Consider the following 27709-nt stretch of genomic DNA (forward strand, 5'->3'; position numbering starts at 1 on the left):
TTTTCTTTTTTTTTTTTAGTTTATGCAAATCAGCACATATTTAATTAGACGATGACTTATTTGCATATTTAAACTTTATATTACAGATAACTTGTAATACATTTTTTCCACATTAATGTAAGTAATCAACTGGGGGAGTTTTATAGTGATATCTGCTAGTTATTTTTTTACCCTATTCACCTGTGGTGCCTCGCCTTATATTCAACACATTGGACAAGAAAGGCTTAATATCGAGAATTTCCCAAGGGACATCATCGGGCACCCTCTCTAATCTTATTGAGTTACCCCTTGGCAACAAGAAACAGCAAAAAAAAAAAAATCTTTAACCGACAAAACCAGGTTCACCTAAATTATGGCATTTGGCTGCCAGACTAATGTATCAGAACATTATAAGGTAGCAGACAAGCCAGCAGGTGGTGAAGTCCGTCTTTAACACTGAGGGCCAGATGTACGTACATTTGCAAAAGTAGCGTTATCAGCGCCAAGGACACACCACAGATTGCGAACGCTGTCAGACCCAAGTTTCCGTCATATATATCAATTGTTCAATCCTTAGTGTAAACTGCGCCTTTCTCTGCCTTTCTCCGCCCATAAACGCAATTTACGAACGTCCACAACTGAATGGCAGCGCCTACATACAAGCGCAGTTGAATGAAGTTAACTGATGACAACATTAAAAAGAATCAACCGTTTAGCGATCATGAAATAATACCATACATGATAAGATGTAAACAAGCAGGGAAATAATGAAGATCAGTTCTACTCAAACTACTTGTGCATGTAGGCTATGGAAGATTGGTCAAATCTAGCAAGTAGGAAAGTTTAAGTGAATGACGTGAAAGTGAAAGTAAGACATTCGAAAGGCCAACGAAAGTTAAGGTTGCTTTTGGTAGTACAAATACTTTCACTACAAAAACTGGTGTTCTAAATAGCGATTCTGTTGTCTTTGAAAGGTTCTCTTATTGACGCATTGAACTGCAATTTGGATTAACACCTGCTTTTACAAGGCGGAAGTATTTAGGCGCAGAAGAGACGTGCGCTTTCAGGAGCAGTCTTTGTACATACCGCGGAATACATAACTAGGCGCTCTTTACTCTTCCCCTCCCATCTTTTTACGCTAAACTCCCACTTTCCCCTGGATCCTCCCATGAATGCATATGCATGACATGACAATCGCAATCTGCCACTTTCAGCTCCCACGACAGGCAGTTTGCGCTTTTACATCATTGCGGCCTGTTTGTACATACCTCGCAATGATTTTACACGCACATTGCGAAACAAATACGAAATATGAAATGGGCGCAAAAGCGTTAGTACATCTGGCCCAGAGTGTATTTGACATAGCGGAGCGGGCTCAGCATCACAATTTATGTGTGTTACGTACAGGGTACTGTGGTTCCGTAGCGGAGCGGGTTCAGCACGATCAGGCGGTTCTTGAGGCTTCGTCGTCCGACCCCCTGAGCACCAATCAGAACCAGAGTCTTCCTCTGGAACGGAGGCATTCGTGCCACCTCCTCATAGATCTGCAGCTCATGCCTGTCAAACTCTGCACGCACACACGCACACACACACACACACGGACGCACGCACGCACATATGCGCACACACACGGACACAGGCACACACACACACAAAGAAATCCCTAAGGTTAACGTCATGTTGCTAATCTCTCTGCGTCCTTGCTGATGTAGCAGTGTGTGTGTGTGTGTGTGTGTGTGTGTGTGTGTGTGTGTGAGGTTGTGCTGTGTGTCTAGGTGAGTGCTTACCTGCATTCTTAGCTGTGAGGTACATTAACTTCTTTTTCTTCTTCTTACCAGGTATGGTACCACATAAGACCCCTGCTTGCAAACACACACACACACACAAAGTTAACATCGGTAGCAGCCAGAAGAGGGAGCTCAACACCATGTTTCCACAACCAGGACACTCAAGGGTGTGTGTGTGTACATCTGCGCATGTGAGCGCACGTGTGTGTGTGTGCGTGTATTTTTATGTCTGCGTGTGTGTGTATGTGTGTGTGTATATGTGTGTGTGTGTGTGTGTGTGTGTGTGTGTGTGTGAGCGTGCGTACCTGATCCATCCAGGTCTCTCCTGACAAACGCCTTCCTCTTCTCCTCCAGGAACTGGCTGGGAATGAGGCCTGTGGCTCCGCCAACCACATTACACGCCTGAGACAGACAGGCAAATCAGGTCATACACACACACACACTCTAAACCAAAATGCCACACCGTCTTATGGTTATTGATTATGAAGTGCATCACACAAATGATTACTGGCTGTAACAAGGGTGTTCTATACAGAGTGTTTATAAGCCGAGACATATGCACACACACACACACACACACACACACACACGTACGCACACACACACACACACATACCCTCTCACTGGCATATGCTCACATGATGTTGACTGAGGTGCGTAAGACATCTGTAGCCTATTAGGCTACTTGATAAATGACTTTCTGACTATCCTATATAAAATCGCATTGAGTTCCTGAAAATTCCACGGCACACGACTGGTCTAAAACTGGTCTCTTATTATAGTTTTGACATTTTCTTTAGTTTTTAGTTTTGATTTAGTCTTTCAGTTTGGTTTCTGATAGCAATCATAGTTTTAATTTAGTTTTTAGTTTTCCAGAATGATCTAGTTTTAAGTTAAGTTTTTATTTATAAGCATCTGATATTTTTCCATTTTTCATTCAAGGTCCTTTTTAATAGGCCAATGTCTCTCAAGAACTCGGGAACAGGAATAGGGTACAGTGGCTATAAAAAGTATTCACCCTGTTGGATATTTCCCCTTTTACTGCTTTTATAAATGGAATCTGGATCAATTTAATTTGACCGTTTTTACAATAATTTACAAAAAATACCCTTTTTAATGTGAAAGTGAAAGCAGATTTCTACAAAGTAATGTTAGTTAGTTAAATATATAATGCAAAATAAGCGACTGCATAAATATTCACCCCCTTCAAATAATCATTTAATAGACGCACCTTTGGCCGCAATTAAAGCATGAAGCCTGCATGGATAGGTCTCAATTAGGTTTGCACATCTGGATACTGCAGTTTTACTCCATTTTTCTTTACAAAACTGCTCAAGCTCTGCCAGGTTGGGTGTGAACAGCCCTTTAAGTCCAGCCACAGATTTTATACAGGATTGAGGTCTGGGCTTTGACTCGGCCACTCCAGAACATTCACCTTGTTGTCTTTAAACCATTTCTTTGTATTTTTCGCTGTATGTTTCGGCTCATTGTCTGGGTGAACTTCTATATTTAATAAGAGCTTTGCCACTCACCCATAGAGCTTTGACTGGCGAAGAACTCGGCAAAAGTTGTATGCAGAGGTTCTCCCATCTCAGCTGCTGAAGCTTTTAACTTCTTCAGTTGTCATACTGTAGGTGTCTTGGTGGCCTCCCCCACCATTATTATTCTTGAACGGTCACTCAGTTTGTGGTGGCCTGCTCTAGCCAGATTTGCACATTTGCCATGTTCCATACATTCCTTAATGATGGATTTCACTCCAGGGGATGTTCAGTGGCATTTGTTTTGTATCCATCCCCTCACTTACGCTTTTCAGTAACCTTTTCTTGGAGTGGTTTGGAGTGTTCTTTTGTCTTCATGGTGGAACTGTAGCCAGGAATATTGATTAACCAGTGACTGGACATTCCAGACACGGTGTCTTTATATTACTATACTATACACATTCACTGCACTCAGCCGATTTCACTAATTGTGAGACTACTAGTACCAATTGGCTGGACCACTGTTGATTTTGGTCAGTCACTTTAAGGGGGGTTGGATATTTATGCAATAGCTTATTTTGCATTATATCTTTTTAATTAATTAACATTACTTTGTAGAGATTTGCTTTCACTTTGACATTAAAGAGGGGCTGTTAAAGGGGAAACACTTTTTATAGGCACTGTAGGAACCACAGTGCAAACTGAGAGGGAACTAAAACTAAGCTGGTTTTACCTTTAATTAATTCTATTTAGTTTTAGTTAGGTTTCCATTGTTCATTGTAGTTTTTATTTAATTTTGTTTTTTCATTTCAGTTCACTAAATAATTTTTTCACTGCTAGTTTTAGTTTACTAGAATAACTTTACCCCTCACTCTCATTGTCCAAAATACAAACACATGCACGCGCGCACCCTCTCACTCTCATTGCCTAAAATACGCACGCACGCACGCACACACACACACACACACACACACACACGCACGCACAGACACACGCACGCACACACACAATAAGCTGACCTGCCACCAGTTAGGGTCCTCTCTGTTGACCACATGCAGGACGTCTCCGCGTGAGAATGCAAGCCCCGCCTCCTTGCAGGGGATCAGGTTGTCCGTCTCAGGATTGTAGTTGAATTGAGGCTTCAGGTACAGCTAAACACAAACACAAGCGCATACACACACCACAATCAAGAAAAATAACAACTCGGTCATTATCATATAATTAGCAATGCTTATATTGTGGGTAGGGCAGTGGCTTGTATTGGTTAAGAGTGCACACACACACAACTAAAATGGTCTCTCCATCTTGGGTCGGGGGTTGTAGTCGGACTCGTAGACCTGCTAAACACACACACACACATATAGAAATGTACACACACACACAGGTTTGAGACAGGCAGCGCCTTGGGTCAATGGCTGTAGCATTGGTAAACAGCAGGAAAAGTCACTAAATAACCCAGCTTATCTACTGCAGACCCACCCAGTAACAGCAACTACAACAGGGTCCCAACCATTTTTTGAAAAGACTTCGGATGACATTTCCATGACTTTGCACGGCATATAAGCCCAAAATGACTAACTTCACAGGTTGGGGCTAGTTTTGAAATGTGACAAACAACGAGATTGGATTCAAATGTGTTTTCTCCGTTTTTCTCCCTTTCTATGTGTATGAAAAAAACACTGAACTCTGGAAAATGGGATTTTACAATTCCATGACTTTTTCAGGTTTTCCATGACCGTGGAAACTCTGACACACATACACACACAGAGCGAGTAAACAAACATCTCGTTCCATAATCAATATGTGTCGATCAACACAACACAAGCCCATGATCAATGATCCTGAACACCTCTCCGGCAGATCAATAAAAACACCACACACAACCGTACACAGAAACTCACAACGGTACACACACACACACACACACACTCACAACGGTACACACATACATACACACACACACTCACAAACTCACACAATGGTGTACACACACACACACACAACCACAACAGTACACACACACACACACACACACACACACAACGGTACACACACACACACACACACACACACACACACACACTCACAATGGTGCGTGCGCACACACGCACACACACACACACACACACACAGGCACATAAACACACACTCACAACAGTACACACACACACACTCACAACCAGGACTAAAGTGTCCACAGCAGTGTTCCACTTAGCTTACTCTCCGTCTCTATATATAACACACACTCACACTAAGATGAACCCCCCCCCAACACACTCTCTCCCTCTCTCTCTCTCTTCACTGTTTCTGTGCCCTCCATCTTCTCTTCTCCATCTCACCCCCCCCCCCTCTCTGATTGATGAGCTGGAAGTCTGGCCTACATTGTCACACAGCCAACCTGACCACTGAGCTGGGGATTGTGGGTAGGTTGTAGAGTCGCTGATATACTGGGGATTGTGGGTAGTTTGTGAAGTCGCTGATGTGCTGGGGATTGTGGGTAGTTTGTGAAGCCGCTGAATGACAATGCAATGTTTTGCAATAAAATACATGTCTAGTGCCTATGTGTCTTTTCTCCTCACACACACACACACACAAGAGCCGGCCCAAGCCCTGATGGAATTTTATTTGGGGGGCCCTTACCACCTTATCGCCACCAGTAATATTAAATAGTGTCAATGCTAATCATTCACATCACTGGCGATATATATAATATACTGAATTATTTTTAGAATCTGATCCCTTATCATACCTGTTCATTCATACTCATCGCTCGACTTATCGTGACTAAATTCAAGTCTGTGAAGATACTGTCTGTATAAATCTTCTTGTAAGTAAAGTACCAGTGCTTTTTCAAAGTTCTCAATTTCTTGTTGTAAATGTCAAGGCCCTCGAAAGTCTACCAATGAAGTATGGAGCTACTTTGAGCCTCGTAAATGGTGTAAAACAGTGATTTATTTGTATGGCTAAGCCGATGCCCGAGGCACCCCCATCGAAAAACTGTTGGTAGCATCGGCTAACTAGCGCCAGATTTCTGAGTGCAGGGGACAAGCCGAGATGAGCTATGAGACATACGTTCACACTCTGTATCATGTTTCAACACACTTTAGGTCAATATCACACTGGAATTCTCCTTTAAGGTAGGCTATGATCTGTAGGCAGTGTTGTGCAAGTTCATACTTTACAAGAGCTACAGAGATACTGGAAGTGTTTAGTGAGAGGGGGTGCGGATAATTTTGAAGGACATTTTGAAATTCTGGCTGTTAAATACACCATTTTAACACAGTTTGGGAGGAAGGAACTGCACATTATCAATTTTATCAATTTTAGCACGGCTACCAGACAAGTTACGTGTTTCAGTCCACTGCTTAACGTCACGTGGAAACAGGAAAAATGTTCAGCACATTTAAATATTGCTGCGATAATACCGATAACCGTGATCATTTTGGTCACTGTAATTGTGATGTTACATTTTTATAGCGTTAGCCTTGAGCACATGAGGTATGTGTGGGTGAGATAATAGTGTGTGTGTGTACCTGTGCAGGGGAGGGCATGTCTCTATAGCTGGGGAGGATTTTGAGTGTGATGTCACCGCTGGCCTCTCTCAGGATTCGTTGGAGCTCCTCTGGCCCCTCCCCCACCTCGTGGCCGTTGACCTCCCTGATGACATCACCCACGTGCAGCATGCCCTGCCTGTCAATCATCCCGCCGTGCAGGATACGGGCGATCACCAGGTCCCCCTGCTCCATGCGGAACGTCACGCCCTGAGGACACACAGAGACACACGCAGTCACACACACGCACACACCATATGCATAAATTGGTTAATTCTAAAATAGTTTGGTGGTTTTTTTGTTTCCTTGGTTACTAATCTTATGTAGTAAAACTGCACACACACACACACACACTCTTAAACTCTTCATTCTTCACACACACATTCAATGCACATACAGCGCACACACACACACACACTGACCAGGGGCTCCGCGGGTTTCTTGTGGATGCTGATGACTCGTATGGTGTCAGCAGGGGCGGCAGGCAGGGCCGGCACATCGTGATTGGTCAGATCACTTGCAACACTCGCCAGGCTCGGAACCTCGTAGGACTTAGACGCCACCATGTCATGAGCCTCCAGGAGGGACTGGACCGGAGAGAGAGAGAGAGAGAGAGAGAGAGAGAGAGAGAGAGAGAGAGAGAGAGATGAAAAATGAAAAATGTAATGTGACTAACACTGAGCAATAACGTAATGTGACTAACACAGAGCAATAATTCACAGTAGAATCCTGTGCAGGTCATACGCAGGTTAAACCATCATATAAATCATGTGTTCTTAAACCCTCTACGGCTGGGTCAGGTGTGTTCATATAAACTAACCAGCAGACAGACAGAGGAGGGAGAGAGAGAAATAGAGAGAGAGGGAGAGAGACAGAGAGAAAGAGAGGGAGAGACAAAGAGAGAGAAAGAGAGAGAGAGAGAGAAACTAGAGAGAGAGGTATAAGTAAGTATAAGTATATATACTTTTTTGAGTCCTGTGAGGGAAATTTGGTCTCTGCATTTAACCCAATCGGTGAATTAGTGAAACACAAACAGCACACAGTGAACACACAGTGAGGTGAAGCACACACTAATCCCGGCGCAGTGAGCTGCCTGCTTCAACGGCAGCACTCGGGGAGCAGTGAGGGGTTAGGTGCCTTGCTCAAGGGCACTTCAGCCGCAGCCCACTGGTCGGGGCTCGAACCGGCAACCCTCTGGTCACAAGTCCAGAGGGCTAACCAGTGCTAACCAGGGGGAAAGAGACAGAGAGAAAGAAAGAGAGAGGGAGAGAGAGGAGAACAGAGAGCCATCAGAGCCAGCTGTTTGTCTGGCCCAGTGAGGTCCCTTCAGTTAGACAACAGCATACAACACAAGCTCTTAACACACCCACCAGATATCTCTCTCTCTCTCTCTCTCTCTCTCTCTCTCTCTCTCTCTCTCTGACAAGACACACACACACACACACACACCACACACACACACACACACACACACACACACACACACACACACACACACACACACACACACATTCTCTCTCTCTAAGGTATGAGCTACACCCGGTGCGTAACTTAAGCGTTCCGTTTAAATTAATGGTCTATTTTTTTCGAACGTACGCGCCGCCATCAGGTCTGGTGTAGCTACTTCCATTAATTATAGTGGAAGCTAATTGTTGCAGCAGACGCAACGCAAACGGAACGCTTCAGTTACGTGCCTGGTGTAGCTCAGCCCTAACACTTACTCACACACATACGGAGGTCTCACTACACCAGATAACACACACACACACACACACATGGAGCGCTCACCTTGACAGTCCCCTCTTCAAGCAAGTTAGAGACTCCACACACACTCCATACCACACACACTCACAGCACAACGCCTCCAACTGATTGGAGCAAAGCAACCACGCCCCTCCTGAGCTCAGCCTTGTGATTGGCCGAGACGAGGCAGACTTCTTCAGAAGTTTAGGAGGCATTCCTTACAAGAGGCACTCACAGTCTCAGGAAACACACTCAATCACACTCACTCCCTCACACAAATGTAAAATGAATGATTCTGGAAACTCTTATGAGAGCAAGAGGATATATGCATGTGTGGTATTGCGTGTGTGCGTGTGCGCTCGTCTCACCTGGAAGTGCGGCTCTGTGAGGATTCTGGAGAGTTCCGCAGCGCTGTCATCCTTGGTGACCAGCCCACTCATGTCGGACAGGATGCCGGTCACCAGCTCCAGGTTATTGTCCCCTACTGCTTCTAGCTTCACGTCCTCCAGACGGTCATGGGCCTAACCAACAAACACACACATACACACACACAAGAATTACACACACACAAACACACACATGAACAAACATGAATCTCACACACACACACTTAAATCCATATCCGCAACCCATAAACAGACATTCATGATACATACAGTAATCAACATACACATTTTGGCCACAGCCACAGACACACGTGTACAGACACACGTGTACATACACACACACACACACACACACACACACGGAAAACCTTTCATTCTATATCCAGCCCATCGACCTGTGACTTTACACACAGAATGCCATACATTAGCGCACGCACACACACACACACTTAAGTCCGTCAGGTTTTCACACCCCAAGCATTTGTGTGGTCACAGGTCACAGTGATGTATTAGATTACACACTCACACACTCTCTCACACAGAACATGTCACACATGTAAAGTTCAGGGCATTTCAAATAGAACGATACCAGCAGCTTAACTGGTACAAGACGTCAGTCACACTGGTGGATGTGTGTGTGTGTGTGTGTGTGTGTGTGTGTGTACCTTGGCCAGTGAACGTACGATGGGGCTCTCCATGATGCCGCGGAGGAAGATGAGGTCGATGTCTTTGGCTCCAGAGGAAGGAGGAAGCTCGTGCAGGTTATCCAGCACCTGCTGCATGGCTACACACACACACACGTCATTCACATGATGTTGGGACTTCTCTACACAAGCGTATTATCCTTCAAACATACAGTCACAAATGAATTGATACAGTCAACAAACAAACACACACACACACACACACATACCTTCAGCACACACAACTACACAAATTACAGATGCTCAACACACAAACACCTACAAAAATTACAGATGCTTAACACACAAACACACACATAAATTACTAGGGGTGTCACGATTCTCCAAATCCTCGATTCGATTTAATTTTAGATTTTAAAGTCACGATTCGATTTGATTCTCAATCTTTTTTTAATATTACTATTAATGCATTCCTTATGTTGTTTACTTTTTTTGGTCTTTTCCTATTCTGTTTTCGGGGCTTTTCGCGGTGAGATTGTAAACAGAATAAACACAGACGTGAACATAGTGAAATCAAACAACACAGAATGATAATTTGATTGTTTCAGCACACTCTGAAGAGAGCCAAGGTTAGTGTTCATGGAATTTGCAATTATCAATGTGCATTTTATGCCTTAAAGGACAATGTCGGTGCAAAATGGACCTAGGGGTTAATAACACATGTGCACCGAGTTCGACCGTTTCCTGGGACACTTATAAAGTTCTCAATGCTTCGGTTTACATGTAGGGACCCTCATTATGTTACCATCAAAGTGTGGTGCTATTTGAGCCTTGTTAGTGGTATAGAAATAGCGATTTCTTTTTACTTTACTCTGTGCCCCTAAGACTAACGTAATAGGCTAATTAGTGGTTTGTGATAAAACTGGTCACATTCGATTAGCATGAAAACATATCCCAGAGAACGCTCAAACTCGGTACACATTTTTTTTAACTGGCTGCAGCCTGTTGACACCGCAGTTTAACATGTGTGTGTGTGTGTGTGTGTGTGCTTTTGCGTCTTGGCATAGGCTACATGCTGGACGTGACATTGGGGGTGTGGCTACATCGTCGATTCTACCTTTGATGTTCAAAGTTCGAGACTGAGATATAATTTCGATCGATTTCGAAATAGTGACACCTCTACTATTTTTTACATAAATGTTGTGTGTTGATGCTCACACAGACTAACACACACACACACACACACACACACACAGACTCTCTCTCACACACACACACACACAGACTAACACACACACACTAACACACACACAGACTCTCTCTCACACAGACTAACACACACACACACACACACACACACTAACACACACACAGTCGGTGATTAATAGGTGCAGCCTTTCCACACCCCTCTCTGGTCACAGCAATGGGGTTAGGTAGCAACTGGAGCGAAGGTGATACTGTGTGTGTGTGTGTGTGTGTGTGTGTGTGTGTGTGTGTGTGATATAATGAGAGAGAGAGAGAGAGAGAGAGAGAGAGAGCGAGAGAGAGTGTGTGTGAGTGATAGAGCGAGAAAGAGATTGTGTATTTGTGATTAAGTGATTTACTTTGTGAGTGACAGAGAGTGTGGGTGTATGTTTGTGAGTGAGGGAGTGTGTGTGTGTGTGTCTATTGTATGAGAGAGAGTGTGTGAGAGTAAGTGTGTGGTTGTATGTCTGTGAGTGAGAGTGTGTGTTTAATGTAGGAGTCATTCCATGTCAAATCAGATAAGGTTGCTGAATGTTGCTGCACTGCCTCAGATTTTGTTCAAACCTTGTCTACATCATGAATGGCTCATTAATGGGTCCTAAAAACAAGCCCTGTGAAATATTTCTGTGCAAATCTTATGTCTTCATATCTTTTTCAGACCCTGAAATTCTTTCATTTTTACAGCTTGAAAAACACATGCCATGTTTGGGCATTAATATCTTGACAAATATGATCACTAGCCTCCTCAAATTTTCTAGGGTGGAAGACCAACTCAAAAAAAACATGTGTAAACAATTTAAAGTCTGTACTAAATGTCTGAGTTTCGAAAAGGGCCCCAGATTTCAGAAAAAATGTGCATAGTGTGATATTGAGGGTATTAAAAAACAGTTTTTTTTTCATTTGGTATCAGTCACTATTTCCTCTTCAAATACATCAGTTTCTTAATGTTTTCCCACAATTTGAAGTCTCCACATCAAATGACCATGACAATAATAAGGATAAAACAAGGCGTGTTTATATTTTTGTGTCATTTTCAGTCAACTGAAATGGTATGTGGGGTAGCTAGTAGGACCATAAAAATCTATGTGGAAATAGCTAAGTATATGGACATTTAATTTGTAAAGTACCAATATTGTACCAAGTCCCATTCACAGAATAAATGCATGTAGTTACATGTTGTTAAGGGTAGATGTGTCGGGCGGTTGTGAGGTAGATGGAACAGCACTCAGAGATTCAAGGTGGAAGATGGGATTTATTCCCCAAATAGAGCTGGTAAGTCCCGCCCTTTCCGCTGGACCTCTAGATTGAAAAATCGTCAATGCAAGTGAATGTGAGAAAATAATTATTTTCTGGTCCCGTTTGATTTGTGCCATGAATGTGAACATATGTTGTCTGTGAATTTTTAATATAACATTTCGTGTAAAGAATGCTACAATTGAGCGGGCAGAAGTTTGATGCGGTTAAACTTTGTGTGAGAGCACTTTGTGGACTACAACTTTCTGCTAGACGACAGATCACTAGTTTCCCATAACAACCATCAGTTGGTCGAGATGTAGAGGGTTATTAAGATCGACTTTGAACACAGTGAACCATACAACTTTACAATCACACTGTATCATAGTGTTAATGTGTTGAGTGAAGCTAGACATGTTTCAAATATTTTTGTTACCATGTGTGTTTATTCCTGCCGTTACAAAAACTAGCATCTCAGTTAATGTTAGTGATTAGAGCTAGCTCACGTCACAGGCGACATGTAGTCTTTCTCGTTATGTCTTTTCCACAACTGATAGCCGAAGAATCATATAATATACTGTCAAACTCGTAACATGAAAAATTATATTAAAAATTCACAGACGACATATGTTCACATTCATGGCACAAATCAAACGGGACCAGAAAATAATTATTTTCTCACATTCACTTGCATTGACGATTTTTCAATCTAGAGGTCCAGCGGAAAGGGCGGGACTTACCAGCTCTATAAGGCCAACATAAGGCAACGATAAAGTAAGTTAATGTGAATAAAGCACTAAGGAGAAATAAAATACTTCTCAATAAAGAAAGAAAAACAAAAGACTTGATAGTCAAAACAATACAATATACAAAAATATTCTAATAATAAGATTAGCGCAATGGACTACACAGCTAGTCACTTGGGCTACACACATGAGACGAGCTCTCAAGACTTATGCCTATTCAAATTGCAGCTCTCTCTCCCAAGCACCTACAGGCATGGGTTTAAATAGGGCCTGATTTCACTCCTGTAATTGGATCAAACCAATGCCTCATAGCAGCACAGGGGTGTTTCAGGATACCCACAGAAACAAGCTACAGTAACACAGCCAATAAATAAGTCTACGCATCTAGACAATATCTAATGAAGATTTAGCATATCAGCTGAACTTTGGCCTAACCAAAAAGTATATGAACAGCCTAAATAATCATTAAAACCCAGAAATCATAGCATGCACACATTTAAATCTCTCATAGTAAACAGCGCCTGGCTGCCGAGACGGTGGCTACTAGCCCCGTCACACAGGTGTTTTGGGAAAACCAAAATAAACATTTACATTAAACAATAGATTTTAGTGCCCCCTCAGGCATACGCGGAGTTAGTGGGGGGGCAGGGGGAGCACTGCCCCCCCTGGTGGAAACGGGTAATTGCATTGTTTCAAAAATTAGTAAAAAATACGTCTGGCATGACCAGATATTTTAAAAATAATTTAAATAACACAAAACAACAATATAAGGAACAGGCTGCGGTTGATGATGGGAGCAGCCAGGTTTTCTTCTCTTGCGATCTTTCACATCACATTGAAAGTGACATTACGGCCAACCTAAGGCATGCAGGACGCAAAAAACGAAAATTACTGTTGCACTAGTATGGACATCTTGCCGTGCCAACGTTGCAATAAAGGTTGCCTAAATGCCATGTATATAAATGTCCTGTCAGCTTACTAACTGATTTAGCGTTGTGTGTAGATTTAGACTTTTTATTCCACTTTGTTTAAACAGCAAAGTGGCGAAGCCTTGTTCACCTGTTTGCAACTGGCTGGTGAATGTGACGCGCGTAGGCCTGGCTACACCATGACCCTTTTTGTGCATCTAGGCCTACGCATCGCTGTGGATTACTTTTTTTCGTGTCATTGGATTACAGCAAAATATGAATATTTTTTTCTTAACATGTCTTAACGTAATGGCGTGATAGCGCTTCGTTTCTGCGTTTGGAGAGGCATCTGTACTGTAGGTGAACACTTCCTTTGATTCTTGGAGTTCTCGCTATGATTTAGGAGTTTTCAATGACTCGTTCTCCTAAGCTAAGCATAAATGAACCGATGCATCTTGTTATTTAAAACTCCATTCTGCTGGCTCGCATGCCAGCAGCACTCTTGAGGCGTCGGAGGTTTACCAACGTTCCACAAGCACAGCTAAGCTAGCTGGCATCCGTTACACTAGACTAGGCTATATCAAGGCCGTAGTCATGATGTCAACATCGGGGGGGACCAAATCTGTGGTGGGGTCTGAGGGACCCCCAAACAGAATTTCAATACATTTCCTACCATGCAAAAAATATTATTAAAAATCACAAACAAGTCGTTAGGTAAGTCAGTCAGTTAGGGTATTCCAAAGATTTGACGGACATAGCATGGCATGGATGGATTATGAACCCCTGGGCAGAGATGCCCCCCCCCCTCTCCTCCAGATAGAGGGGTCCTGAGGCATTCTCCCATGGAAGATTTTTTTACTTCACACAGAGGCTTGGGCTTCAGGGCCCCCTGAGCTCTTGGGCCCTGAAGTAGGCCCATAGGCCCATTCAGTAATCCATCCCTGGACCTGTGGTATGACTCCATTTGTCTTCAAAATGTATACTTTAAAATAAATTACAAACTAAAGTATCTTTGTTAAGCTCTATATTTCACAGAATGTGGTTCTTTGACTTGTTACTTACTGTACACCTGAAGATTCTTTTTAACTAAGGCTTAGAGTCATAGGTTTGGACCTATAACCTAATAAGATTTTGTCTTTTAATTTAGATTGTATTATGCTGGTGGCTACTCACATAATTTTAACGTAGTTTGAAAGGGACAGGATTCAGGAATAGGCTACTAAGGCCCCTCTTCTGTCTGACTCACGTTACCCCCTGCATTAGGCTATAGACTGGCTTCTGACAGAAATGACGTTTTGTGCCAACAACATGTAGAAACACTAGGCCTACTACAGCCTTTAATTGGTGAATGGAGGTGCAAATTCCTTTCTTTAGTTATTGTCCGCGATTCACATTAACTGTAGGCCATCACTGCCAGTGCATTGTGAAAGTCTTTTTCAACTTGTGTGCCGTCGCCACATTTGAATCCTACGTTTTGCCTGCATGGATGCGCGATTGAGTGCGCATTTAAATAATATGCAAGATGCAACAACCATTTCTAAGAGGCCTATAAACGGTAATTTCTGGCATTACTAGGCTCCTAGCATATGAATGCAGTATTTATGTTGAAAGACCGGGGAGAGATGATACGTCTCACTGCTATAACTGTCACGCTATTAAAGAAATACATCTTCAGTCACATTTTCAAAAGTTAAAAGGACAGACAGTCAACTACACTGTAACAACGTAATGGGGATGTTCTTTTAATTGTTATTCAAGCAATGTATGTCTCGTGACCAAATCACCATGAACACACTTCACTGATCTCACTTACGTATAACTGGTTCTCTCTGCCCGACTCTGGCTGGATCAGCAGGTTGCAGGAGGTGTGGCGCGTTATACACGAGTGTTGCCAGCAGGGACGGTGTAGAGTGCCCTCTGGTGGACAAACTATACAACGCCAACACTCATGACATGGTTGAAGGGTGTTTCGTCTGTTTTTATTTTTAAAATATTCATTTATCGGCCATTATAAATGCCGATACCGATAGTTTGGAAAATGCCTAATATCGGCCGATAATATCGGCCCGCCGATAAATCGGTCGGGCTCTAATTCTTTGAGAATCCCAAATGTAATTTTCTATTTTAACGCGGGTTCTGCAGTTGTGGGCCAAGTTAAACTTTTGCGCTCCATAATCGGAAGGGTGAATGTCGGAAGGCATGGGTAGCCTATTGGACACATTTCGGTGCACATTTGGAAAATGTAATAAGTGATGCTGACCTGCCAGTTGGTGAAACTACACTTTAATGATCCTTGTGGGTTTGTGTCCAGGAAAACGAATGAAGTTGCGCAGGAACTGCTTTAGCGCAAGGCAAACTTAACGCACCGACCGACAGCTTGCCGATATGCTCTGCGTCTCCAACACTACAAAAACTCCCAGTCTGAATCTTGAACTTCGAACTCAAAAGTAGAATCAACGATGCAGCCACACCCCCAATGTCACGTCCAGCACTATGCCAAGACGCACAAACATGTGCTGAACTGCGGCGTCAACACTCCTCTCATTTTAATCTGCAGCCAGTTAAAATACACATCAACCTACCGAAATCGAAGCCCCTCTTGCTACTCTGAAATCACCGGTGTGGAAGTATTTTGTCGTTCATTCACATCAATTTACACTAACTTAGCCTACTCAATTTAGCAAGTGAAAAAATTATCTACTGTAGTTACAGCCCCAATATTACTTTAAGGCTTAAAATGCACATTGATAAGTAAGCCTACATATTCCATGAACACTAACCTCTTCGGAGTGTGCTAAAACAATCGAATTTTCATTCTGTGTTGTTTCATTTCACTATGTTCACCTCTCTGTTTAGCCTAATGTTTGTTCTGTTTAAATTACATCCTCGCGGTAGCCTGGCTAGCGCCACCACTTCTCAATGAGACGTGGTCTGGGAACCAAACGTTCATTTTCTCGTATTTGAAAAAAATGCCCAGATCCGTTTATTGGGTGCCACGGATGTCTATCAAATGCGTCTGTGCATAGCTCATCATCGTCTTGCTTTCCCCCCTGTTCTGTGATTGGTTCCCTATCTCAGGCGAAAATTTGCTCCATGGTCTCCAGGCTGCCTTAGCAGCGTGAATCAAATCGCGCGCAAGGCAGCATGGGAACACCCAGGCTATCCTCGCGGTTGGAACAGTTTCAAAATAAAAGCCCTCCGAAACAGAAAAGGAAAAGGCCAAAAGAAACAAAACATATAAGGAATGTATTAATAGTAATATTAAAAAGAGATCGAAAATAGAATCGAATTGTGACTTTAAAATCGAAAATTAAATCGAATCGAGGATTTGGAGAATTGTGACACCCCTAGTGTCTCTGCTGTGTGTGTCTGTAAGAGCGATCGTATGTGTGAGATTTACACACACACACACACACACACACACACCCTCTCATGAGGGAGGAATGATACATGAGACGCACGCACACACGCACACCTCATGCGGTGTATGCCAACACACACACACACACACACACACACAGTGTGTGTGTGTGTGTGTGTGTGTGTCTTAAGACACTGAAATTGGTCTGTAAAACAAACTCCGTTCTGGGTGAAGAGAAACTACAGACGAGCTCAATATTCAAACAGCGCACTGTCCTCCTGACTTAAGATTCTCGCTACAGAGAATGTGCTTGCTTGTATGTGTGTGTGTGTGTGTGTGAGTGTGAGAGTGTGTGTGTGTGTTTGAATGTTTGTTGCTGCTGTTTTAGAATGTCTGTGTGCGTTTACTGTTGAAACGTGCGTATTTGCTGTTGCTTTTAAAATCTTTGTGTGTGTGTGTGTGTGTGTGTGTGTGTTGCTGGCATCCCTAGGCTTACCTGCTCCTGATTTGGCATTGGCCACTGTCACCATGCTTCAACACCAGCAGCACACACCTGACACGACACACACCTGCCAGGGTCAGCAGAAACCACCGTCAATAAACTCACACACACACACCCCAGCCAGTCAGCAGAAACCAATGTCAGTAAACACACACACACACACACACACCTGACAGTCAGCAGAAACACACAAACACACACACCTGACATAACACACCTGCCAGGCAGCAGAAACCACTGTCAGTAAACACACACACACACACACACACACACACACACACACCATTATTATGGTTTTCTCAGCAGGCAGTTAGACATATCTGTTCAGGTAATCAGTCTACACTGTTTTTCATTTGTGTTGTTGTTTTTATCACAATTACTTTGAGTTGTTTATTTTTATTTTTTAATTGCATGATCTTTTGCATTCCTGTCTCTTCTAAAGGGATCCTCCAATGAGACACATTCGCTGCGTTTACACCGGCAGGCCTTGATGCACAGTTCGGATTTGTACTATTTTTTGGACTGCGTGTTTACATCTACGTCTGAGAGTGTCCCATATCAGATCTCGTGTTCACACTCATTTGTATAACACTTGAGACCATCCAGTGTGTGTGTGTGCAGAATTAACTTGAATGCAACAGTTTTTAGCAAATTAGCGCAGCGTGGTTATGATGCTAACCAGATTTAATCATTGTGTGGTGTTCAATGTTGATATTGTGGTGGGCCGCCACAAATAAGTCAATGTATGGGAAACACTGGTGTGTGTGTGTGTTCACACTCATTTGTATAACACTTGAGACCATCCACGTCCGCACCAGAGGATTCTGCTCACCGAAATGAAACAAACAGACAGACGGCACTGCAAATGCACAAAATAAGCATTGGTGTGTGTGTGTGTTCAGCTTGCATTGGGGTATTTCAGTGGCTACTTGTTTACTTGCATTGGGGTATTTCAGTGGCTAGTTGTTTACTTTTGTTTCCAAAGTATCTTGAGAAGTAAATAGCAAAATAGGCTAAATCAGTTTATGTTCAGGGTAAAAAAGAAAGTGGAGAGCGTGCCGCCTTTATTGCAGCTTTGCCATCCTATGTTATAATTTTAATCACACCGTTCTGCCAGTCGTGTGTTCAGGTGAACCTGAAAGCAACATTGTGGGTAATGTAGGCTAAATGCAGACTGCAGTCGCATAGCCATAGAGACATATACATATCATATCCATATAGAGACATATACCAGGCTTGCGCAAAATACAGAATTGAATTGAGAATGACTCCTAAATTCCAATTCAATTCTTGAATTTGAATTGAGGTCAAAAACAGGATCTAGAATTACAATTCGAATTTGAATTAAAAGAAGTAGAATTAAAATTCAATGAAATTCAAAGAAATTACAGCCCACATGAGATGACGTTTTCACTTGGAATTGTTTTCCCCATGCACATGAACGCACCATAGGTTTCCTTTATCTCTAGTAGCCTATGCTGATTGCTGTGTGCATGTGATGGACATATGTGCAGGGTAGAAATTTGACTGAAATTGCATTAAATCTGGTTGTTTTAACTAATATTATGCTGCAAGATGGGCTTTTGTCCACTACATTTAAGTTCCCGGTTATAGACTAACTTGCCATATTAAAAAATTCCAGTTTATTCCCATTAATTCCCATGGAAAGTTTCCAACTTTGAAAATTCCCGGAATTTTGCAACCCTAATATCAAGCATTGCATTTACACACACACACACACCTGGAAAACCAGACACACTTGCACAGTCTGCCATACAGACCAAACACACACCTTTTCAGGTAAGAGAAATTCTAATCAAACTTATTGTATTGTATTTACACACACACACACACACACACACACACACTTATGTAACCAGGCAGAGAAACCTACATCAATGGGATCAAAATCAATCAGTGTGTACCAGCTCCCTAAGTGCATATCAGTTCTCTAAGATCAGTGTGTGCCGTGCCGGTTCTACAAGGTAACAGTGTGTGCCGTGGTGGTTCTGGTACAGTAACAGTGTGTGCCGGTTCTATATGGTACAGTAACAGTGTGTGCCCTGGCGGTTCTATAAGGTAACAGTGTGTGTTGAGCCAGTTCTATATGGTACAGTAACAGTGTGTGCAGTGGCGGTTCTATATGGTACATAACCGTGTGTGCCGTGCCGGTTCTACAAGGTAACAGCGTGTGCCGTGCCTGTTCTCTGAGGTAACAGTGTGTGTTGGTTCCCTATCAGTGTATGGCAGTTTTTTAAAATCAGTGTGTGCTGGTTCACCAGTTCACCAATAGTGTGTGCTGGTTCTCGATCAGTGTTTCTACTGAGTAGATTGAGTGCACACACACACACAGGCGCATGCACGCATGCACACACACACACACACACACAAGAGTTCTACATTGACTGTATATAAAAGGGTAGAGTGCTGATCAACTTCTCAGCCCTCCACTCCACTGTGTGTTCACTGTGTGCTCTGCGTGTTCACTAATTCACGGATGGGACAAATGCAGAGACCAAATTCATTGTACTGTATATGTATATGAGTGTGTGTGTGTGTGTCTATAAACCTGATTTACATTTTTACATTAGCTGCACACAGGTACAAACCCACCAGCAGATTCACACCCACACACCCAACATGTTGAACACACACACACACACCCAACATGTTGAATTAGTGCAACAAGTAACTATTCCAACACACCCTTGGTGTGAACCACAGAGTCCCCCGCGATGACAAGACAGCCGCAGATGAGGACCTTGCGGTGGGATGGAGCGATCTCGTCTCGCACACCTGCGTACCTGAGCGTGTGGAGGCACAGGCCTTATGTACGTGCCAGGGAAAGTGTTAATTGCATTAGCGCACGGGACTAAACTGTTGGTCGGTTTAGATCCGCCGTTTCAAAGTGGGCTGGAGATAGACTTGCTTCCGAAGCCAGTGCTGACTTAAGTTTACACACACACACACACACACACACACACACACACACAGAGAGACAGAGAAGGGGGGAGAGGAGGAGAGAGACAGAGAGAAGGGGAAGAGAGAGAGAGACAGAGAAGGGGGGAGAGGAGGAGAGAGACAGAGAGAAGGGGAAGACAGAGAGAGAGGGAAGGGGAAGAGAGAGAGAGAGAGAGAGAGAGAGAGATAACACAAGGGGCGGGTCTCCTGCTGATCAAATCCCTCAGCGAAATGAGCTTGCGCCCACGACCTTGTGGTCGGTGCTTGCCTGGAGACGTGTGTGTTCCTGTTCGTCTCGTTTCGCGGAGGGCAAGTCAATACCCGTATTGTCCACCGCCCCTGTTAAACTACCCATGAATGAAGCTTTCTATGCGCGGGGCATAATGTTTGACCCCCCCCCTTCAATGAACGCCTACTTCTGTTCCCCAAACCGGGACACGGTCCTGGAACGACTGGGAAGATGGATGTCCTATTTAGGTTTTACCTGGGGGGCTCGCGCCACTAGGTGTGCGCGTCCAGACCCCGCCAAACAAAGGATCGCCCAGGAACTCGCAAAACAAACAAAGGAGCGACTGGACGGCGGGAGCGGACTGACGGGCATAACATATGAGACTTGATTGAATTAACAGCGTTGTGTGTCTGTTGCCTACACACAAACGCACAGTAGTAAATACCCAAGAGCTTATAATCACTACTAGTGAACTTGACAAATGATCACAGCGAGAAAATGTCGAGGTACACATGCACTGCGCTTAGAGTAGTAGCGATTGCGCAATTCCCGATGTGGTACAGCTCACAGAGACACTGCACTCTTAACGAATTTAACTGTTCATGTTGTTACACCATTAAGTCACTACAATTAACTCAGTTACATGAATAGTCATTATTTTCTTAAGTTACGTTACAGCGCGCGGTTTGTGACAGGTTGGCAGTGAGACCAATGGTCTCCGGACAATGGCGTTTCATTTAAAACTGTCACTGACTCGCTAGCTAACTCGGATCTTTTGACAGGTCGTCCCGGTTCTGCGTCCGTGAACTCTGCTGATTGATTTTGTTCATGCGGACAAAACATGCTTTTCCAGCGTTCACAGCACGTGTCATGTCCCGGTGAACTTCCGCGCGGGGCTCCTGTTAGCTCGCTTGCTAACACCTGAGCATGTTAGCTGCACTAAACCGAAGATTCAATAGCCAACTAAAGTGGACACGGCAGCTTGAAAGGACTGTTATTCTGGAAAACACCTCTATCAGAGTAGAACTGGCCTGTGGCAAGAGGCGAGTCACTGGCCATGTTAACGTTAGCTGTTATTGACCTAAGGAAGAACTCGTGATTCATTAACGTTGGTGTCTAAAAGCAACTATGCCAGCTAGCTGACGTTTACCCACTAAAGTTCGACTAGCTATATAACATCCCATTCATTTTACCCACATAGCAATTTGTTACCAACTGTGTGTGGTGGTTCATCAACAGAAGATATCTACTCTGACTTAAGGTTAGCCAACTTTACCAACGACAAATCTGTATTGCACTAGTTTGTAATTAACGTTAGCAAAATGGTTATTAATAGCGAGCGAGCTGACTGGATTAGGCTGGTTTAGCGGTGTCCTCAAACACACGGAGCAGCCACACACAAGCTTTGGTGGCCAACCTGAACGTCACTGAACTGGACTCCACTTAAGGTTAATTGACAGCTCTGGTTGCTCACATAGTAATTGCGCCATCTAACTAACGGCAACACTATAGTTTCACATAGCTTTGTGGGGCGAGCGTCATGACTTACCTATGCCCAACGCGACTTCGTCCCGGGAAAGAATTTTAAATCTCCATAGGGTGACACGAGCAGTGGAGAAGAAGCACCCGTGTTGCCTCGCGCCTGGTGCCCGTCACGAAGCAAAGACTTGCCCCCCTCGGTGACGTCTGAGCGTGCAGACCAGTGAAAATGTTGGGATGGCTTGAGTACGAACTCCCACCGTTGGCGGCCGGGGAGCGGCTCCGGGCCTGGCCCGTTATAGAAAGCTACTTCCATGTAAATGCAGCTCATGGGTTTGCATGTGAGGCGATTTAACTCATTACCCAGATCGGCAGCAGCCGCTTTGGCTGGCTAACCAACACACAGTCTTACTGACCTAGCCTACTGTCTAGTCCAGTAGCCTACAAACACACACACTACGCTTTACTTACCTCTGATTTGTGTAGAGTCCACAAATAGACCATGAAGTGCCATATAGTTGTGCTTCCACAAGTGAGGGCGCGCATTAATTACGCGATGAGACGACGCCTAACCAGATTACATATTAATCTCACACGCCTAGCACAAGGACTAGATAACTGTGTCTAAAAATATCCACCTAAGCCAATCATAGTTCATGGTGCTCTAGGAACCGTTACAAAATGTTACAAAACAGATAGATACATAGGCCTACTGACCAGGATTGTTACAGTTGGAGGTAGTAGCAGGGAAAGGCCTCTAGAGGGCAGTAGCACCCAATTCATCGAAGGCACAATTTACAATGGAAAAAACACTTTACTTGAAGGTACTCTAAGCGATGTTACGATTCTAAGATTTTTTTGTCACATACAGCAAACATCCGCTAGCTGCCTGTAACCTGACCCTCACTGTAAAAAACGCATGTAGACAGCCCATGCAGGCTCCAAAACGGCAACAAAAACAGCATGGTGCAGCCTGGGCCATGAAACATAACGAACTTTTCCAGCCATTCACCGACGAGATGCGCGTTCAGGAGAGTTTTAATTGCACGGGAGGGAGGGGCGAGCCAGCTCTTTTTTTCTGTGTGAGCATCAATAGAAGTGACGTTATCCAACATAGCTTAGAGCACTATTAAGACTGAGTAGTAGGACTGAGATTCCACTTGGCTTTGGTGTAGGCTACTTTCAGAAAATCAAATCTGGTTTCGGTTTCATTGGCATGTTCTGCCAGACGTCGTGTAAATGGAGGACAAGTCGGGACATAGAGGCTTTAGTCGAACTCAGTTTATTTCAGCACACAACAGAAAAGGCCAGACTCGGACATTATAGCCCACAGAGGAACGATCAAGATCAAAACTTAATACATATTACATAAACATCAATTGACCGACATTTCTTTTTTTTTAGTAGCATACGACATAAAAATAAGTCCATAATCAGTGTGTGTCTGTGTGCGTGCGAGCGAGAGAAAGAGAATCCACGGGTATAGCACAGTAGCAACCAAACGGAGGTGGCGCGTGGCAGATGAGCAGGCTTCTCTTCTGATAACACAGAAGGAGCATCACCAGGCGGGCAGGTCGTCATACCTGCAAGCAGATATAAAGGAGGCCGGTGTGAGAGACGAAGAGGAGGCGCGCACACGCACACACACCCTTCACAGAGTTTCTATCCGCACAGGCTACGGACATGGGTGGTTCCATAACCAGATGCGTGCATGTTGCTTTTGCGCGTGACCAAGGCAGCGCTCAATTTACAATGAATTAGCATTATTTAGGGTTTTATATTAGTACATAACCATTGCAGTATGCGCAGAGGGAGAGCCATCTTAAAGACTGCGTGAGTCTGTATGTGTGTGTGTGGGGGGGGGGGGGGCTGTGTTGTATATAATCGGTCCCTAAGCTGAAAGACAGTCACGACCGGCATTGTAAGTAAATTCACGCAGTGAGAAAATGTCACTGATGTCACTGTCATAATGAAGGCGCGCGCTGCTGTCAACGAGACCGTCACAGAAGTCAGAGTAGACGGGTGGACGACCGGTAGGCCATTTAAATGTCATTCCAGTGGCATAACAGTCATGCAAACATCAGGAAATATGGGACCGAGCCATTGTTAGGATGATATTTACAAAGAGCTGGGTAAAAGTCTATATTCACGATTATAGGCCAGGTAAAAACCCAAAATGCGCACACCATCCACATGATTAAATGCGCAAATGCGCACACCATCCACATGTTTAAATACTAAATGCGCGCAGCACCCACATGTTTAAATACTAAATGCGCGCACCACCCATGTTTAAATATTAAAGTAAATACACAAATGCGTACACCATCTCAAATGTTAAATGCGCAAATGCGCACACCCACCTGTTTAAATAGGCCTACAAAATGCACAAATCGGCCCACCACCCACAAGAGTAAATGCTAAATCCGCACAACACCCAACTGTTTAAATGTGCATATGTGCACACCATCCACATGTTTAATAGGCTGCTAAATGCAAATGCGCACACCACCTACAAATGCTAATGGTGTACACCGCCACATGTTTCAATTTGTATTACAATTCACTCACTCAAATACGCTTTAAACACACACACACACACACACACACACACACACACACACACACACACACACACACCTGGTCCGCGCAGGAACGCTCTCCGAGCTCTCGCGCAGCAACAAGTCTGAGTAGAGCGTCTCCGGGCTGGATCTTCTCCCGTACCTGCGGGGAATAACGGTGTTTACGGGACAATTTAAAGACCAGTTTAACATGACTGTGGCTTGGATGCTATGGAATCATACCGTTGCCTCGTGATGAGGTTGATGTAGTGTCGTAGCGCTGAATAGTACTTGGCAAGGTCTTCTGCTGGCGCGTTCTCCCCCGGGCTGTCTGGTTTGAACGGATAGGCGCGCGCCACGCCAACAATCCAGAGCAGCGCGACTCCCAGCGACAACATTACTTGCGAGCGCATCTTGGAACAGAGGCGCGAGAAACAGACACAGATTATGTGTGGGCAAACTGCCACTGAAGTGGCGACCCAATCATTTACCTTTCAAATCAGACTAAACTGCGAAAATGCCGAATGGACACAAACCTGTACCTTTCTATAAAGAATCCTCTGGAATTTCTCGATAGCAGGGTGTTTCCACAAACTTGACAATCAGCCACGCGACACCAGCTCGTCCTCCTCGCGCACTTACAAGGATTCTTCAAGTCGGCCAAAAATCTGCTAAGGTCGTGATTTATAGTGCGCGCGGGATCAGGAGAGAGAATGCGTCAAACGTGCGTTCACCTACAGCAGACGAGTGATTGGTTTGGGACGTTGCGTAGGTATATCCAAATAACACGTTTCATAAAACTGAGCTACTCCTAACATTGACTTTAACATAGGCTTGGCAGTTTTATGATCAGTGTTGTTATCTAAAATTAACATTTCTACAATATTACTACAATATATCTTTTCTACTCAATGATTTAACTCTGAAGAAAATTAATTAATATAGTCCCCTTTCATGTGTTTACTGCTGAAGATTAAAGGCCCTGAAAATCTATGCTTAGGCATAGAACACCTGAAACAGATAATAACATTCCGTAATTGGTCTACAGGCAGTTTGGTTTGGACAAATATCTTCACATTCTCTTCGTAGACTAATGAGGCTCTCTTGGGTGTCCATTAAGTGGTTTTGAGAGAGGTAGCTGTACAACACTGTCTCCGTTCTCAATACTAATGCACCATTCCCAGAGCTGATATCTACTGGATACGATGAAGACGCCTTATCACTTCAGCACGGTCTTTCAAGAGGAAAATCAAACAATGTGCCTGGAAAAGGCGGCCAGAATAATCCTCTGAACTTAAATTCAGAAGTGGAATCTAAGCGGATTAAAACAAGCAGTACAATGAAGTCTCACTGTGAGTCACTTCTCTCTTCCCAACTTCCCTTCTAAACACACATCCTGTGAAGTCGTCGTTTTCACCGGCTCCTCATTAGGAGAGGAGCCCACACACAAACACACACTCACATAAACACACAGCCCTGCGCACAAACACACACTCACAATAACACACAGCCCCACAAACTCACATAAACACAGCCCTGCGCACAAACACACACTCACATAAATACACAGCCCCACACATAAACACACACTCACAAAAACACAGCCCCACAAACTCACATAAACACACAGCCCCACACACAAACATAAGATGCAGCCACAGCAGATGTAACCCTTTCAGGAACAGAGAACGAAGGCAGAACAGCACACACACACACACACACAGACCAGCCAAGGCAGAACACACACACACACGGACCAGCCAAGGCAGAACATACACACACGGACCATCCAAGGCAGAACACACACACACATGGCCCATCCAAGGCAGTGCACACACATGGACCAGCAGAACACACACACAGACCATCCAAGGCAGAACACACACACACGGACCAGCCAAGGCAGAACATACACACACGGACCATCCAAGGCAGTGCACACACATGGACCAGCCAAGGCAGAACACACACACACGGACCAGCCAAGGCAGAACACACACACGGACCAGCCAAGGCAAAACACACAGACACGGACCATCCAAGGCAGAACACACACACACAGCCGTGGGGCAGCCGTGGCCTACTGGTTAGCGCTTCGGACTTGTGACCGGAGGGTTTGCCGGTTCGAACCCCGACCAGTAGGCATGGCTGAAGTGCCCTTGAGCAAGGCACCTAACCCCTCACTGCTCCCCGAGCGCCGCTGTTGTTACAGGCAGCTCACTGCGTTGGGATTAGTGTGTGCTTCACCTCACTGTGTGTACACTGTGTGCTTCACTAATTCACGGATTGGGATAAATGCAGAGACCAAATTTCCCTCAAGGGATCAAAAGAGTATATATACTTATACAGACCAGCCAAGGCAGAACACACACACATGGACCAGCCAAAGGGGGTTGGGGGGGTGTATTTTGACTGACTTACGAGAGCAGATGGCAGACTGCATCATAATGACCAGCGCACCTTAATCAAGAGACCATTCACACACACTCAGCAGCCATTGTGCTCTTAAGAGAGGGTGCACTCCAGAGACACCTCAGTGTGTGTGTGTGTGTCTACACAGATGCCCCAGAGAGAGGCTCTCACTGCTTTTTATGACAACTTACATGTGTGTCTGTGATTCTGTTTTTACCCAGACACTTCAGAAGAGGAGACAGGGACTGCCATTCAGACATCTTTCACATTAGGATTGAGTGTGTAGGTCTATACATGTGTTTATGAAGATGCTTCAGAAGGAGAGGCTGATTCAGACAGTTCTCTATAGAACAGCTTTCACTTTAGGAGTCAGTGTGTGTATGTGTGTTTATGCTTTAGAAGGAGAGGCTGAGATTCAGACTGTTTTCTTTATGTAAGGAACAGCAATAGCAAGCACGCAAGCACAGTGTGTACCTCCTCCATAACTCTAGCCTCCATCTCACC

At 44.2% G+C, this 27709-nt stretch overlaps 2 protein-coding genes across 7 annotated transcripts in view; both read right to left on the reverse strand.

Moving 5' to 3' along the window:
- Positions 1-22829, reverse strand: part of pals2a (protein associated with LIN7 2, MAGUK family member a) — a 30892-nt gene extending 8063 nt beyond the window's left edge. The window contains exons 1-10 of one of the 6 annotated variants that reach the window (XM_042107261.1): positions 22704-22808; positions 17558-17630; positions 9590-9708; positions 8907-9059; positions 7218-7382; positions 6778-7005; positions 4264-4395; positions 2072-2168; positions 1767-1841; positions 1385-1546 (exon numbers count right to left, since the gene is read on the reverse strand). In XM_042107261.1, the coding sequence (XP_041963195.1) occupies positions 1385-1546; positions 1767-1841; positions 2072-2168; positions 4264-4395; positions 6778-7005; positions 7218-7382; positions 8907-9059; positions 9590-9708; positions 17558-17591 (1165 nt within the window). In that variant the 5' untranslated portion in view covers positions 17592-17630; positions 22704-22808. Of the gene's footprint in view, positions 1-1384; positions 1547-1766; positions 1842-2071; positions 2169-4263; positions 4396-6777; positions 7006-7217; positions 7383-8906; positions 9060-9589; positions 9709-17557; positions 17631-22302; positions 22518-22703 lie in introns of those variants that run through there. The other 5 variants (XM_042107260.1, XM_042107262.1, XM_042107258.1 and 2 more) reach the window with 5 other exon arrangements.
- A 699-nt stretch (positions 22830-23528) lies between these two features.
- Positions 23529-25495, reverse strand: LOC121720817 (pro-neuropeptide Y-like). The gene is made up of 4 exons (XM_042107271.1): positions 25336-25495; positions 25037-25206; positions 24873-24956; positions 23529-23815 (listed from the first exon to the last, which is right to left on the reverse strand). The coding sequence occupies exons 2-4, from the start codon at positions 25204-25206 to the stop codon at positions 23791-23793; spliced, it is 279 nt and encodes a 92-aa protein (XP_041963205.1). The 5' UTR covers positions 25336-25495; the 3' UTR covers positions 23529-23790.
- Between the last annotated feature and the right edge of the window lie 2214 nt (positions 25496-27709).

This window comes from Alosa sapidissima, chromosome 10 (assembly GCF_018492685.1).
Source record: "Alosa sapidissima isolate fAloSap1 chromosome 10, fAloSap1.pri, whole genome shotgun sequence".
In the NCBI taxonomy this organism is placed as follows: domain Eukaryota; kingdom Metazoa; phylum Chordata; class Actinopteri; order Clupeiformes; family Clupeidae; genus Alosa; species Alosa sapidissima.